Source organism: Fusarium mangiferae, assembly GCF_900044065.1.
Source record: "Fusarium mangiferae strain MRC7560 genome assembly, contig: FMAN_scaffold007, whole genome shotgun sequence".
Classification (NCBI taxonomy): Eukaryota; Fungi; Ascomycota; class Sordariomycetes; order Hypocreales; family Nectriaceae; genus Fusarium; species Fusarium mangiferae.
This window is the reverse complement of record NW_024573927.1, coordinates 1,200,087-1,214,027: the sequence shown is the minus strand read 5'-3', so window position 1 is coordinate 1,214,027 and position 13,941 is coordinate 1,200,087. Positions and strand designations below refer to the sequence as shown.

The 13,941-nt window shown below is 49.5% G+C and overlaps 7 protein-coding genes across 7 annotated transcripts; 4 read left to right on the top strand and 3 right to left on the bottom strand.

Moving 5' to 3' along the window:
• Positions 1-76: 76 nt before the first annotated feature.
• Positions 77-1,440, bottom strand: FMAN_13548 (putative dehydrogenases and related proteins; the record flags this gene model as incomplete). The annotated part of the gene is made up of 2 exons (XM_041833029.1): positions 77-888; positions 945-1,440. The coding sequence occupies 2 exons, from the start codon at positions 1,438-1,440 to the stop codon at positions 77-79; spliced, it is 1,308 nt and encodes a 435-aa protein (XP_041683434.1).
• Positions 1,441-1,721: 281 nt separating this feature from the next.
• Positions 1,722-3,756, bottom strand: FMAN_13547 (uncharacterized protein; the record flags this gene model as incomplete). The annotated part of the gene is made up of 5 exons (XM_041833028.1): positions 1,722-2,016; positions 2,067-2,665; positions 2,721-3,435; positions 3,487-3,667; positions 3,723-3,756. The coding sequence occupies 5 exons, from the start codon at positions 3,754-3,756 to the stop codon at positions 1,722-1,724; spliced, it is 1,824 nt and encodes a 607-aa protein (XP_041683433.1).
• A 773-nt stretch (positions 3,757-4,529) lies between these two features.
• Positions 4,530-5,756, top strand: FMAN_13546 (putative glycine/D-amino acid oxidases (deaminating); the record flags this gene model as incomplete). Its single annotated transcript, XM_041833027.1, has 1 exon — positions 4,530-5,756. The coding sequence occupies one exon, from the start codon at positions 4,530-4,532 to the stop codon at positions 5,754-5,756; it is 1,227 nt and encodes a 408-aa protein (XP_041683432.1).
• A 667-nt stretch (positions 5,757-6,423) lies between these two features.
• On the top strand, positions 6,424-7,624 carry FMAN_13545 (uncharacterized protein; the record flags this gene model as incomplete). The annotated part of the gene is made up of 4 exons (XM_041833026.1): positions 6,424-6,440; positions 6,498-6,703; positions 6,765-7,315; positions 7,370-7,624. The coding sequence occupies 4 exons, from the start codon at positions 6,424-6,426 to the stop codon at positions 7,622-7,624; spliced, it is 1,029 nt and encodes a 342-aa protein (XP_041683431.1).
• A 680-nt stretch (positions 7,625-8,304) lies between these two features.
• Positions 8,305-9,897, top strand: FMAN_13544 (uncharacterized protein; the record flags this gene model as incomplete). Its single annotated transcript, XM_041833025.1, has 5 exons — positions 8,305-9,105; positions 9,157-9,265; positions 9,317-9,666; positions 9,718-9,818; positions 9,870-9,897. 5 exons carry the CDS (start codon positions 8,305-8,307, stop codon positions 9,895-9,897), a joined length of 1,389 nt encoding a protein of 462 aa, XP_041683430.1.
• Positions 9,898-10,048: 151 nt separating this feature from the next.
• Positions 10,049-11,430, bottom strand: FMAN_13543 (uncharacterized protein; the record flags this gene model as incomplete). The annotated part of the gene is made up of 3 exons (XM_041833024.1): positions 10,049-10,462; positions 10,512-10,718; positions 10,768-11,430. 3 exons carry the CDS (start codon positions 11,428-11,430, stop codon positions 10,049-10,051), a joined length of 1,284 nt encoding a protein of 427 aa, XP_041683429.1.
• Positions 11,431-12,202: 772 nt separating this feature from the next.
• Positions 12,203-13,009, top strand: FMAN_13542 (uncharacterized protein; the record flags this gene model as incomplete). The annotated part of the gene is made up of 2 exons (XM_041833023.1): positions 12,203-12,613; positions 12,668-13,009. The coding sequence occupies 2 exons, from the start codon at positions 12,203-12,205 to the stop codon at positions 13,007-13,009; spliced, it is 753 nt and encodes a 250-aa protein (XP_041683428.1).
• Between the last annotated feature and the right edge of the window lie 932 nt (positions 13,010-13,941).

The window sequence follows — 13,941 nt, the reverse complement described above, 5'->3', positions numbered from 1 at the left end:
GTTATTGGTTTTGTTCATACCAGCTATAGTAACTTTCTTTTTCCCCTGGTGAAGATTATGCTCGAGTTTCCTATGTTCATGAACTAGGGACTAGCAAAATATCATCTACGTTGATGGCTTGTCCCGTAGCAATAGACCTGTTAGCCGCGATACCAGTAAGTATCGAAGCAGCACCATCGATATGGCTCGCTGCTCGCATGTACTCATCCGACACCGGCGTTCCAAACAAATCATTCAATAAGACAGTATCTCCACCCCCATGAGCACCAACACCATCTTCGACCTTGATCTCTCTTGGCTTCTCGAAGAGAGGTCGAAGCAGGATCTTGCGGCTTTCTAAAGATCCCTCATGTGCTTGATCACCACCTGAGTTGACGTAGCTGTTCTCAACGACCTCAACTTCAAGACGTCCCCCAGTTCCGTTGAAGCTAACTCGGAAACCCTCCCATGGCGCGTATGCTGTGAGAGAGTATGAAAGACTAGCTCCATTGCGGTACTTGACGAGAACGTTCATGGTATCTTCGATGCTGATACCGTCACCAAAGACACTCTGGTCGCGGTAGTAAGCGTCCTCGTGCTCGGCATCTAGATACATGGCCTTCAACTGGGGGTTCTCATCGAGATGAAGGGCAAAAGGGTCAGTTTTGGCGACTTCGCTGCCATGGGCGCGGGTATAGAACTTGGTCTCGCCACGCTTCTCTGCGTTCTCTCGACCGTAAAAGGCAAGGTCGCCTGTAGCAAACACAGTTTGAGGTCTGGTCTGGAGCCAGAAGTTAACAAGGTCGAAGTGGTGTGTCGACTTGTGGACCAGAAGACCGCCGCTGTTGCGCTTGTCCCTGTGCCAACGGCGGAAGTAGTCGGCTCCGTGGCTGGTGTTCAGCATCCATTCTATAGTCATGTTGTCAGCTTTCATCTTCTTCGCTTTGCTCTAACCACTGACTCACCAAAGTGGACGCTTGTGACTTTTCCAATAGCTCCAGATCTTAGCAACTCAAAGACTTTCGTGTTGTGAGGCGCATATCTGTAGTTGAAAGTGACGCGAACTTTCTGGCCAGTTGTCTCGACTGCTGAAAAGATCTCCTTACACCTAGGGGCGTCAATGGTCATCGGCTTCTCAGTAATGACATTGCATCCTAGTTCAAGAGCTCTAACAATGTAGATGTTGTGCGTTCGATCCATGGTTGTAATGATGACTTCGTCAGGCTTGGACTCTTTGATCATCTGATCGAAGTTGCTGGCGAGATATGTCGGAACCTCGCCATGGCCGAGTGACTTCAGCTTGGAGTTTGCATAGTTCATGCGAGTCTGATTTGTGTCGCAAAGGGCTACGATGCATGATGTTTTGCTGTATTCTGTTGCGATGGCTGAGTAGAAGAAGCTTGAGCGGCCGCCGGTGCCAACAACGGCATATCGCTTTCGTGTTGCTTTAGTCTCCGCCATGTTGATGTTGGTCTGATATTGAGGTGCATTGAATCCAAGACCCCCAAAGTGACGAAACGAGGCACGCGAGGTATTTATCAAGAACGGTCACGATTGGATGACTTGGTCAGTTTGGGGGAGGGGGAACATTACTCGGGGTCTCTTCCCCCGAATTGTGGGGCTGTTTGCGGGGGTCATCGTCAAGTGACGGTGATGATATTTGAAGGATGGCCCAATATCGCATAGTTCTGATAGACTAGACAACCCCTCTAACTCGTGGGAGAGTATGCTGAGTTAGTTGACTACAGGAACATAAGGTCCGGATTCGCCCAAGTCTCAGAGAATGCGGCTTCCTGATGACTGAGTGACGACATATGGGCAAGCCGCTTGACCTGCCCAGAAGCTTTGCGATCCAGTTCATGAGCTACCTGGAGCAGAAAGAATGGCTCATTCGATGCTTTTTCATTCATCTGATCAAATTTGCTGAGGATTCTCACGATCAAGCTCCAATCTGACATGACCGACGGCTGGTCGGGGAACTCGATGATGTTGACCAGCAAAACGATCAGTCCCGAAAGATTGCAGCAAGCATGAAGCCTGGTTACTGTGTCAGTCCGTACATTCTTGACAATCGAGGTTCGACTCACCAGGTCGAATACTCTGTTTCCCTCCCAAACGCTGACAGTTCTAGGCCAGCCCTTGAATGCTCGACGCAATCGGACCATGCACTAGGCAGTGAGCTGATCTCTTTCTGGTTGATCTGACCATCGATTCCATCATGCCCAGTCGGAATCACAGTTGGAGAAAGGTAATAACGCGCCCTGTCAATCCACGTCTCATCAAAAGCAAAGGTCCCGTGGATCCTGTAGAGGCATTCGAGGTATCGGTTATACATGTTCATCACAAGGTGAACTGAGATTGTCGAGAAATCTTGGAAGAGTTTGTCTGATCGCAGGAACTCGTGTGGTATTGCGCTGCGCCAGTTGGAGAGCATTTGTTCGATACGGACCTTGGTCTCTGCTCGCTGCTCCTGTGATAGTCGTTGGGCTGTCCTGCTGTAAAGGAAGTTGTGCACTTTGCCTTGAATAATAGCCAACTCAGATCGAGCACGCAAGTAGTTGAACCTAATAGTCCCTGTGCATGACTCTAGTATTCCCATGTCATCATCTCCATACTGGTCGGGAAGTTCGAGATCAGTTTCGGCATCGAACTGAGTGTAGGGAGCTTTGGCGCGAAGGGCAAGGTCCTGTGCTCGTGAGTTAGTCGCTGCTGACAGGCAATCTCATGTGACAGGTCCATACCTTGTCTAGAATGTAGGCTATCCAGAACACTCGACGACGTTGCGCTGATTCATCGGGATCGTCGGAGGCTCTCGCAGATGGCAGTCCCATGCTCTGCGCTAGGCGGATGGCGCTTCCTATGAGAACTATTGCGAGCTGCGGGTTCGTTGTTCCCTGAAATAGTATGACCATGCCGAGTAGAACCTGTAAGCCTAGAATATCGCCACTCCAGGCCATCAACTCGGTCGTGACAGACTGTACGTTGCTCATACATTGAGCCAGTTTTGGCTCCTCGATCGGGATATCATCCATGATGCGGTAAGTCGTAGCGAGGACAAGGTTGATGGCAGCCCAAGGGATCAGATCTTTTCTGTCATTCTCAGAGTACCAGTCAACCGTCATTTTCATGAAAGATCCTTTGTCAAACAGAGGCATGTTGCGGCCGTAGCTGTCGAAGTATCTCTCCAGTACGCCCATTACTTCTTGAAGTGGCGGCAGCTCAAGCTTTCCTGTCTGGGCCAACATGGCTCCTGTTGGAAACTGCGGTGAAATGCCAAGGCAAGGTAATGTCGTGGCTTCGTTCCACATGTCTGAGGCTTTGTACACGCGGATCTCGGGGAAGTTCTGGAAGTTCAAGGCGGTTGCATTTTGAGATGAACTTCCGCATGGCTTCTCGGCGGCGATATGGTCCAGTCTTGCTTCGATTTGAGCCAAGCGTGACTCTATTGTGTCGTCCCTCATGAATGTCAGTATGGCTATACGTTGAGTTCGGAGGGCGTCTGCATACCTGGAGGGGGTTGACGAAGAGTTTGCTGGGCTAGTTTCACTGACAGGCGCTTTTCTTCTACCTGCAGTAGCCGGACTTGTGATTTCGGTGATGCTGCAATCAACACCGTACAGCTTACAGTTTGAACAGGTGGGTTTGGCCAAATCACATTTTATCTTTCTCGATACGCAAAGATCGCAGGCTAAGACTTGTCAGCCTTGAGCTACTTGGGTGATGTCTCTCGTTATGTTCCATACCCTTGCGCCTCCGGGCGTGGCTTGCGACCCTCATAATTGATGACGGATGATTGAAGACGTGGGGTAATGTGAAGACGGAAATTGGGTTTCGTTTGATACGTCACAAACGATTGTTATTGGTAATCACACCAACTGTTCCTCTTCGGCTCTTCCAACACGGTGGTCGTAGCTATGTGACAAATCTAGACGAAAGCAGAACAGGTCTATCACCCAGCCTCACACAATTTTATGAAATTTGCAGCAAGGCGCCAGGCTTTCAGCGTTAGTCAACCAACTGCCGTGTCTCGTTGAGATATTTCGCCACAGCGCATCGAGTCGGCATTAGCAAAAACAGTTAGCGCCTGTTGCCCACGGAACTCCGCGGCCGAGATATTGATGAGCCGCCATCTGCCGCGCGCCTACTATCGCTACTCAATACTTTGCAGACCGGTTCATGCAATCCGGGCATGGTCTGGGGATCATGAGTCTTCCATCATGCGATTCACCGAAGTCACCATAGGCTGACAAATTAAGGTAAGTCGCTCCCCCTATCAGAACGACTGTGCTGCTTCGCGGATACTTACTCGGGCAAACCTTTACAGATGGACAACAACACCGAGTCTAAATCCTCCTCTACGTGAAGCCTCCTTACAAACTTCTGTCTCCGTGGTTAAGCGTTATGGTGTAAGCAAGGCCATGGCAAGAAGCGCTCCCGGAGATGATATATAATCCATAGAAGCGACCGCTGTTGCTTCTCACTGTCAGGCTTCACCAAACCACCACTACCTCCCGCTACCGTCAACTACAACAACTTTGCACCTTGCAGCCATGGCTACTCCTTCGTTCCCTCAACATCCTTCTTCAGCCTCCTACGATGTCGTCATCATAGGCGGCGCAACAAGCGGCTCAGCAATAGCATGGTTTCTCGTGTCGAGCCCTGATTTCAAGGGCAAAGTTCTTGTTGTCGAGAGAGACCCATCTCTTGCCTACTCTGCAACTCAGGCCAGCAATAACTGCATGCGTCAGCAATTTGCGACCGAGATCAATGTCAAGATAGCTCAGTATGCTGCCGAATTTGTCAGAGACTTTCGCAAGAATCTCAAGTGTGAAGATGGCGACGGCATTCCGGATATTCCTATCCGTAACTTCGGCTATCTGTATCTCGCAGACAATTCTGAGTTTGCTGCCGTTCTTGAGGAAGACCAAAAGCTTCAGGCTAACTGCGGTGCTGGGACTAAGATGCTGTCGGCTGATGAGATAGCATCCGAGTATCCTTTCTTCGCTCTAGATGACATCGAGGCGGGCAGTCTCAACACTGTTGACGAGGGTGCCTTTGACGCCCTTGGTATGGCCCATAGCCTGCGCAAAAGAGCTCAACAGCTTGGGGTCGATTACATCAATAATCAAGTTGTTGGAATGGCTCGCGTCGGCAACAAAATCACTTCCGTTACTCTCAAGACTGGAGAGAGCATCAGCGTTGGCAATGTTGTCAACGCCGCAGGAACCAGAGCTGCCGAGGTCTCGCGCCTTGCTGGCATAGATCTCCCGATCGAGGCTCGAAGTAGATATACCTACATCTTCTCTGTCGATGAACCTCTATCTCGGGATCTCCCACTCACCATTGATCCTACTGGTGTTCATATGCGATCATATGGAAAGAACGATTACCTCGTGGGTTGTCGTCCGATCGGCCCCGATGTTGCTGTCAACCCCAATGATTTCAGCTACGCGGAGGATGCATGGAACTTGAAGATGCTGCCTGTTCTCAAGAAACGAGTTCCTCAGTTTTCCACTGCAAAGGTCACGCACTCGTGGATGGGCCACTACGAGTTCAACACTTTCGACCACAATGCCATCATCGGGCCGCATAATGAAGTTTCCAACCTGTTATTCTGCGTGGGCTTCTCTGGACATGGAAGCCAACAGGCTCCCGCTTGTGGAAGAGGTGTCGCAGAGCTCATCACGTACGGAGAGTTTCGCACTCTAGACTTGTCGGCTTTGGGTTATGGTCGGATTGCTCGCAATGAGCCTCTGATGGAGCGAGCTGTTATTTAGATCTGTAGAATGGTTGAATGTTAGAACTCTTCATACTGGATTGCCAATCCATTATTTTGTCTGCTTGTCCAGCTTGAAGTGTGTGAGATAGTTGCTACGTGAAAGCTGATGAAGCCCTTCGAGCCACAAAACAACAGGCGTAAAGATAATTTCTGATTTGTTTAATCGCGTTTCTTGTTACAATATCTACTACATGTCCATCTCAAAGATCTGCCTATAATTTCTCCAATCCTGAACGTTGACAGATTGGCTACTGCTGGTCCGCGGAACTCCCTGGTGTTCTGGACTTTACCCTGATTTGGGCAAGCCGATGTCGTCATTTCCAGGTGTTTGCGACAATAGCCGTGAGCGTACGGAGTACTCCGTACGAAATACGATAATAGCCGCAGCGTCTTTGTAATCCGATTTCTTTCACAGCGTCGGGGACACTTTCCAGTATTGGCGGCCCTGGGATACAGGGCGTACCCCGCTAAACTGCACTTTCAAGGTGACGCGAGAATAGCCGTTTGTTGCAAGAGCTGCTTATGAAGCAATCCAGTTGCGATAAATACTTCTAGTTTCACATGTTGAACATCGTCAGAAGCAGTTAAATATGCAAACTTCCCCTCCTCGCAAGTGACAAACACCAAACATCAATCACAGGCTTCTACCTCGACAAACATCAACCATGACCAAGATCTTCCTGTTAGTTCAACCCCGCACCCACTGCAACTTTAGCTGACCCGCTGGAAACAAACACAGTACCGGTGCCACTGGCTACATTGGCGGTGATGTCCTCCATACGCTGTTGAAGTCGCACCCTGAATACAAAGTTCGAGCCTTGGTTCGCGATGCTTCCAAGGGAGCGGCCATAACCAAGAGTTACAGTCAAGTGCAGCTCGTGACTGGCGGACTTGACGACACAGATGTTATTGCACAGGAAGCCCAGGATGCTGACGTTGTGCTCCGTACGTCAACATCCTTGTCCCCAATCCCAAGGCATTGATTGTACTGATGCTCAGTCTACAGATCTCGCGGCCACCGGCCACTTGAAGAGTGTCCAGACCATATACGAAGCTCTCTCGAAAAGGCCTGATAGTGCTAAACCTCCATACTACATCCAAATCTCAGGCGCCAGCGCGTTGGCGGCTGGTGAGCTTGCCGACAAGTCGCGCGTCTTTGGTACAGGCAATGATGTCATTTACAATGATCTCACTGGTATCGACTCAATCAAGTCGCTCATCAAGCAATACCCAAGCCGCGCAGTGGACAACTATGTCTTTTCCGTTTCGGAGCAAAGCTCGAATGTAAAGACAGCGCTTGTTGTTCCTCCCATCATTTACGGCCAAGGTCGTGGTCCCGGCAATCAGCGCAGCATACAAATTCCCGGGCTCGCCAAAGCGACATTGGAGCGCAAGAAGGGTCTGCAGGTTGGCTCTGGTGAAAGTCGCTGGGGAAACATTCACGTCGCCGATTTGAGCCGCATCTTTCTCAGCTTGGTTGAGAAGGCGGTTGAGGGCAATCAAGATGAGAACATTTGGGGAGCAAATGGACTCTTTTTCACGGGTGCTGGAGAATTGGTGGGTTTTGCATTCCCAACTGAGCGAAACTTGGTGCTAACAGATTGGTTACAGTCATTTGCCGAAATATCACGTCGCATCGCTGTCGCTGCAAATGACTTCAATCTCATTCCGACCACAGAAGTTGACAACCTCGATGGAAAGGAAATAGACAGCATCATTCCCCATGGCTCTGTCCTGTTGGGAACGAACGCGCGCGCCGGAGCTGATCGGGCTCGAAAGGTCCTCGGCTGGGAATCAGAACATGAAAGCTTGGAAGAGCATATCCCCGACCACAGTAATTCAAGAGGCCGAGGCACTTGGTATTAAGGGTAAGAATCCCAGATCCAAGCTTTGAATTGAATACAAATAATAATGTTGATCCGAAATAGTCGAGCAATGGAGACACTGAGCGCAATGACAATGGTGCAATAGCGGGACGAAGCATTGCCCAAGACAACGTGTGAGGGTCGCAATGGAGTGAGCGATCGGTTTATGACAGCAAGCGAATGACTATTGAGACTTAACTTCGATAACCCAGTGACTTCTAAATCACCTGGCATTTCTTTTGTAAAGTCGTTGTTGTATAATGGCACAGGCCAGAGGAACCTCATGCCTTTAGTGAACCGTGGTAGTTGGAGCCTATCTTTGGAAAATAATTTGAGCAAATGCGTAAAACAACAATCACAAATACAGCACCAGCGCCGGCAAATACCTAGGGAATAGAGAACATACAGAATTTGATATTCTTGAGCCCTCTCTATTTGAATCCGTTATCCTTCCCTCGTCGTCGCGGATTTCTTACGATCACGCGTCGCATCTAGGGTAAGCATTTTGACGCGTCGAGATGTAAACACCAGAATTGCTTTTTGTGTGGCTACTCTGTACCAGTGACGTATCTACAGCCGGGGTTCAAGATTTGAGTTTCACGGTACTTAGAATAGAGAGCCCCTGAGAATCTAGGCAGTGGCGTAAGTTCGCGTTATCACCATCACTCAATTCAATTCAACATGCCTCCCAAAAGATCAAACAACGGTCAGAACAAACGCTCGTACGATGGGCCCGACAATGGTCAGCCTGCATCTAAAAGCGCCCGAACCAATGACGCTCCGGCAGCGGAGCAAGGTCAGAGCTCTCAGGCCCCCAGAGGTTCGCGCAAGCGTCACATTCCCCGGGGCCCTAAGGGAGAGGCCATGATGCCCCAATTTATGCCTCGTGAGTGTGTAGAGTCCAAAGCCATCGAAGCGATTCCCATGCCTTCACGATGGATCGCTGCCATTGACGCTACGCCTGGTCGCGAGATGACTCTGGGCAGTCGCAAATGGTGGGACGACCACGGCCCCTGGCTTGATGCTCATAAGAAGGCCCTTAAGCTCTCTACTGCAAACTGGAAAATGAGAGATGAGGCTATGAAGCAAGATGATACTGTCCCTGATGACGAAGGCGCTGATGATTGGGACTTCATCTGCATGCCCATTCCTCGGATTGAACGACGTGGCAGCGATGATGAGGATGAGGATGAAGATGAGGATGAAGATGAGGACGAGAACGAGGACGAGGACGAGGAGGAAGATGAGGAGGGAGAAGGAGAAAGCGATACTGGAAATGATGCCGAGGAAGATAAAGAGAAGAAGCCCTACGACAAGCTTGCATCACTTCACCCAGAGTGGCCTTGGTTCTTCACCATGCGCGGCGTTGATCGTCATATGTGGTGGCAGCAAGAATGTCTCAAGCGCAGCCCTGATGACTTTGACTTGTACATCTACAACGACTTTGGTGGCTACGGTGCAATGGAGGCATTGGAGAACATCGTGAGTACCTTGTATATGCATGATCCTTCTAGGCTTGACTGACTGGTACAGATTGCCCAGTTCAACCTTGTTTTCAAGCCAAAGTTTACCTATCGCGATTTCTGGCCTGAAGTTGAAGGACTTGCCATGATTCTTCGCGGCAGCCTGCTCGAATACGTCAGTAAGTTCAGGTTTCATCCCAAAGAAGAATTGTCCTTGCTGACACACCTAGTGATTGATGATGGTGAAAGAGTTCAAGTGACTTGCGAGGTTGTAGGCGCCCTCATCCTCGCTACCATCGAGGCCCTGAAGAAGCAAGACGTCTTCAAGCCCGACTCAGAGATCCGTAACCTTGGCCTTGTTCTTTTCATGTTTATCCGATGGGGTCGCGAACAGTCGGATTATGGCGTCGAGGAAGAGAACTGGTCTTGGATCTACAAGATCATTGACCTTGCCGAGGAAGCCGGTATCAAACTTACCGCACCACATAACTTTGAGAAGGATTATGAGGATATCAAAGATCACCGAGAGGAATGGGCTCAGAGTATGGGCAAGTGGAATAACGTGAAGTGGAACGATAGAGTAAGATTTCCCACTGTTGCTTTGAGAATGACAAGGTTGACGGGTTTCCAGCTCAGAGACTTCAAGGACAATAAGGGGTCTACCAAGCTCGGGGGACACGAGTTTGATATCACCAGAATGAGCAAGGCTCAGAGACAACAACATTCACTCAGGTAAGTACCCCAACAAGAAACTTATGCTCAGTTTGATAACCCTTTGTGCAGTGGCGGAGGTGACAACTTTCTGATGTGATGATCTATCTGTTCTGCAAACAAATGGCAGGGGAAACTTGAGCATAAAAAGGGGGAAGCTTACAGCTTTTGTTGGTGAATACATATTGGATATCAGATTGGATGGGCTATTGTCCCTTGTGTAAGATTATTTGAATTTGAGAGGTATCTGTCTAGTCTCGTTTCTTGTTCAACAACTCCCTGGCCGTCTCGCATGACTTCGCAAGCTCAATGTTAGAAATCACACCAATTCGCTCGTTGATCTCCTGCTCAATCTTGGGAATGTCTTTTCCAACACCCTCTGCCCTCCACTCATACGCATTTCCAACAAACCTACTGCTATCGACAAGCCATTGACCCCTCTCTCTTCTCGACTCATCATAAGCGGCAAATGCAGCCTCGATATCTGACAAATTTTGTACACGCTCATCGGCAAGAATTTCTGCCATGACTGCGCTGTCTTCTATACAGAAACCAGCTCCAGCACCGTGATGGGGACTTGTAGCATGGGCAGCGTCGCCGAGGATAGCTATCCTCCCTTTATAAAATGATGGGACGGGGTTGTCACCAAGGTCGAAGATGGCCCACTGCAAATATCAGTATTTGATCGGCATGTATGCTGAATGTTGGACATACCACACTGAGCGTCTCTTCTGTTAGCTTCAAAAGGTTTGTCACGGTGCTGTTGTAACCCTTGAAATCATCCAAAGCATCCTGGCGGTGCGCTGTCTTGGTGAGCCTTGTAGGATCACTCCACTCATTTGGATCTGTGCGGAACGCGACAACATTGAGCTTCTCGCCGTGGTTGACTTGGAAGGTTAAGACATGACCATCTTGTCCCATCTGAGTAGTCAGTATCATGTTCAGTATCGCAGACAGACCATCCACTTACATGCATGCATGCGTTTCGTGCCCTCTCCTCACCGACAGCCTCAATGGCCTTGTCCATCGGGATGAGACCACGATAGGCATACTTGTGAGAATATCGGGGTCTTGCACATGGATGGTTCTCTCCAAAAAGGATCCTCCGGACGCGAGATCCGATGCCATCACAGCCAATCAGAGCATCGGCATGTGCCGTTGTGCCATCGGAAAAGCTCATGCGAACCTTGCCATTAGGCTCTTCCACTGCGTTATCAATGTGTTTGTTAAACTGCACCTTGTCTGAAGGTAGAAGGTGGATAAGCTCGTTGAGAAATTGAGCTCTGTGAACACCGTTCTGGCCGAGAGGAGTCTTGATGCTGAAAGCCACCTTGTCATCTTCGGTGGTGCCGTCTAGGAAGTCAAACCAGGTCTTGCGCTTGGACTCCCAGCCATTCCAGGTGCAGACTTTGAGAAAGGCGTCGTGTACGCCAGGATGGCACATCTTCATCGCTTGCACGGCATTAGGAGTGAATGAGACACCTGCGCCGATCTCGTGGAAGTTATCGGCTCGCTCATAGAGCATAACGGGCACATTGCGATGGTGAAGGGCGATAGCTAGAGTCAGACCGGCGATACCACCGCCGACAATGGCAATGTCGAATGGCTTCGTGGTGTTTGACGAGATAGCCATGTTGATTAGTAAATGATGATTAAAGAATGAAATATGATTGAAGCAAATTGACACAAGGCCACGAGTAGTTGTAGGTCTTTTAATAATAAGGAGTGAAGATGCTTTTGCTCACTCCGTAAAGCTAGCTAGTCCCCGTTCTGCCGTCATAGACGCATCCGACTCTTCCAGACCAAAAAAACCAAGAAACAGCCAAGAAGTTGGGGAACACCCGGCTTCCGATCCCCACTCGCTGCTTTCCGACACTTTTGGAGTTTGAGCTCGGGGCTTCCTTTGCGGGGAAGATCTCCACGTTGCTTCCGCGGAGACTGACTCGGTAGTTTCTGAGTCGATCTTCTAGATCAAAATCAGCCGCACGGTATTGGACGAGGACTGAGTTTCAAGCTGGAGACACGGCACGTGGCCACTATCAGGTTCGGATGCTGGGTTTCATGAAGGTTTCTTGAGATATCCGGCGTGTTTGGCCTATCGGAGGAGGGCATTCTCGGAAGCTAAAGAATGGAAGCCAACTAAGCTCCGTTTACAGCTAACAATCAAGCTTTGAAGGCGCAGAAAAAGAGCTCCAAAGAAGATATCTAATACAAAAATGGTAGATTGCAGCAGATCTCAACCATCTAGAACCGGCATTCGAGCAACCCATACCCCACGGGGGAGGAAAGGGGTTAGCTATACCCCGAATATGCGTTAGTTCAGTGACCCGTGTGTATAAAAGCCGTCCCGATAACAACCTGGTTTACCCCAGATTCTACTACATCATCTAAACTTTCTTTCCGAGATGTCTTCTAACCCTACCATTGTATTTGCCCCAGGCGCCTGGCACTTGGCCTCTTGCTTTGACCCCATTCGTGAGGCCCTTCACAGCCGGGGATGGACAACCGAAGCTGTTGAATATCCATCTGTAGGAGCTGAGCCTCCCACCAAGGGTCTTGATGATGATGCCGACGCTGTACGGACTGTCCTTCAGCGTCTAGCCGACAAAGGAGAACAGATCGTCCTCGTTGTCCACTCCTATGGTGGTTTGGTCGGTGCCAATGCTGTGAAGGGGCTAGGATACCGGCAACGCAAGGAACAAGGTCTTCCCGGTGGTGTCATCATGTTCGTGTACCTAGCCGCGTTCGTGACACCCCTCGGCCTGAGCATCAAGCAAATGCTCGGCGGCCAATTTCTGCCCTGGATGAACCCCAAGGTAAGCAAGCCCAAGCATTTTCGCGAGAGCGGACCCTATACTAATCATCGGCAGGGAGATTATGTGTACGCAGACACCCCAGAGGAAATCTTCTACCATGACCTAAGTGGCGAGGCACTTGAAAGCGCCATGAAGACGCTCAAGCACCAATCAGGTCGTGTTTTTACAGACACTGTCACATACGAGCCGTGGCACGATATCGAGACCATGTACTTCTTCTGTGACGAGGACAAAGCGCTGTTCCCCGTGGTGCAAGAGCAAATGGCAGGTATGCTGGGTCCGAATGCCGTGCAATTTCACTCAAAAGCATCGCACTCCGTCTTCCTGTCGAAAGTCGATGAGACAGTCAAGGGAGTTGAGTTAGCTGTCGAGGAGGGCAAGAAGAGAGCGGCTTAGGTATTTTGGCGCATTATGAAGCACTTTGGAATTGAGATATCCTGTTAGCTTATGAAATCAAGTTTATCATCACTAGATCCTGAATCGTATACGGCTACCGAGATCTCTACTCAGGCCAAGTACATGGAAACAGATCGAAAGACTTTTCCGTTAAATTAGAGCGCGCTAGAATGCATGAGCCTGACTGCTATTAAACGCCCTCAATTGGATAGCAACAAATTACAAAACGATGTTCCGGCCTCGATAAATTCCTGCGGATTTAAGTGAATAGGACGCCTGACACCTTCACTCTGTCTTATCAAGTGCGCGCAGCACTCGGCATCTTCATCGTACGACTGACGTTGAAAGTGAACTTGGCCACGCTCTTCTGGACCCATCTGGTAAATAGGTCCTCTAACCTCAAACTTTTGCTTCTTGGACTCTGGGCTGCTGCAGAATACGAAGATAGGCTTAAACTTTCCAGGGTCTAGCCACATAGGTTCTATGAACAGTCCTCCAGGCCGAGTCCGCTTCAGAAGGTTGAGAACGATCGACTCCTTTGTCAGTTGGAATCTTAATGTCCATCGATTGAGTTTAGCAAGGCTGGGGAGTTCTGAGACGTAAAGACGTATTGCAGGATCTTCCAGTTGGGGAATTGGAAGTCTCTTAGTTCAGGAAGTCCGGGGAGGGGAATTCCAAGGGGTTGGTATGCAAAGTCTTGAAGTCGAGGACATTTTCGGACAAGTCTCGCAAGGCCAGTAAAATTGCATTTGTTTTCAGCTTCAGCGCGAATCTGAGGCGCCTTCCAGTCTGTAACTTTTTCAAGCCAATCTGTGTCGCCAACCTCTTCCCAATCCTCCTTACTGTCTTTGAAGGCAAAAACCAGTGTTGAGATGTTGGTGTTCAGAGATGTCATTAACGATATGTAGGAATCCCAATTGAAGAGTCAATAT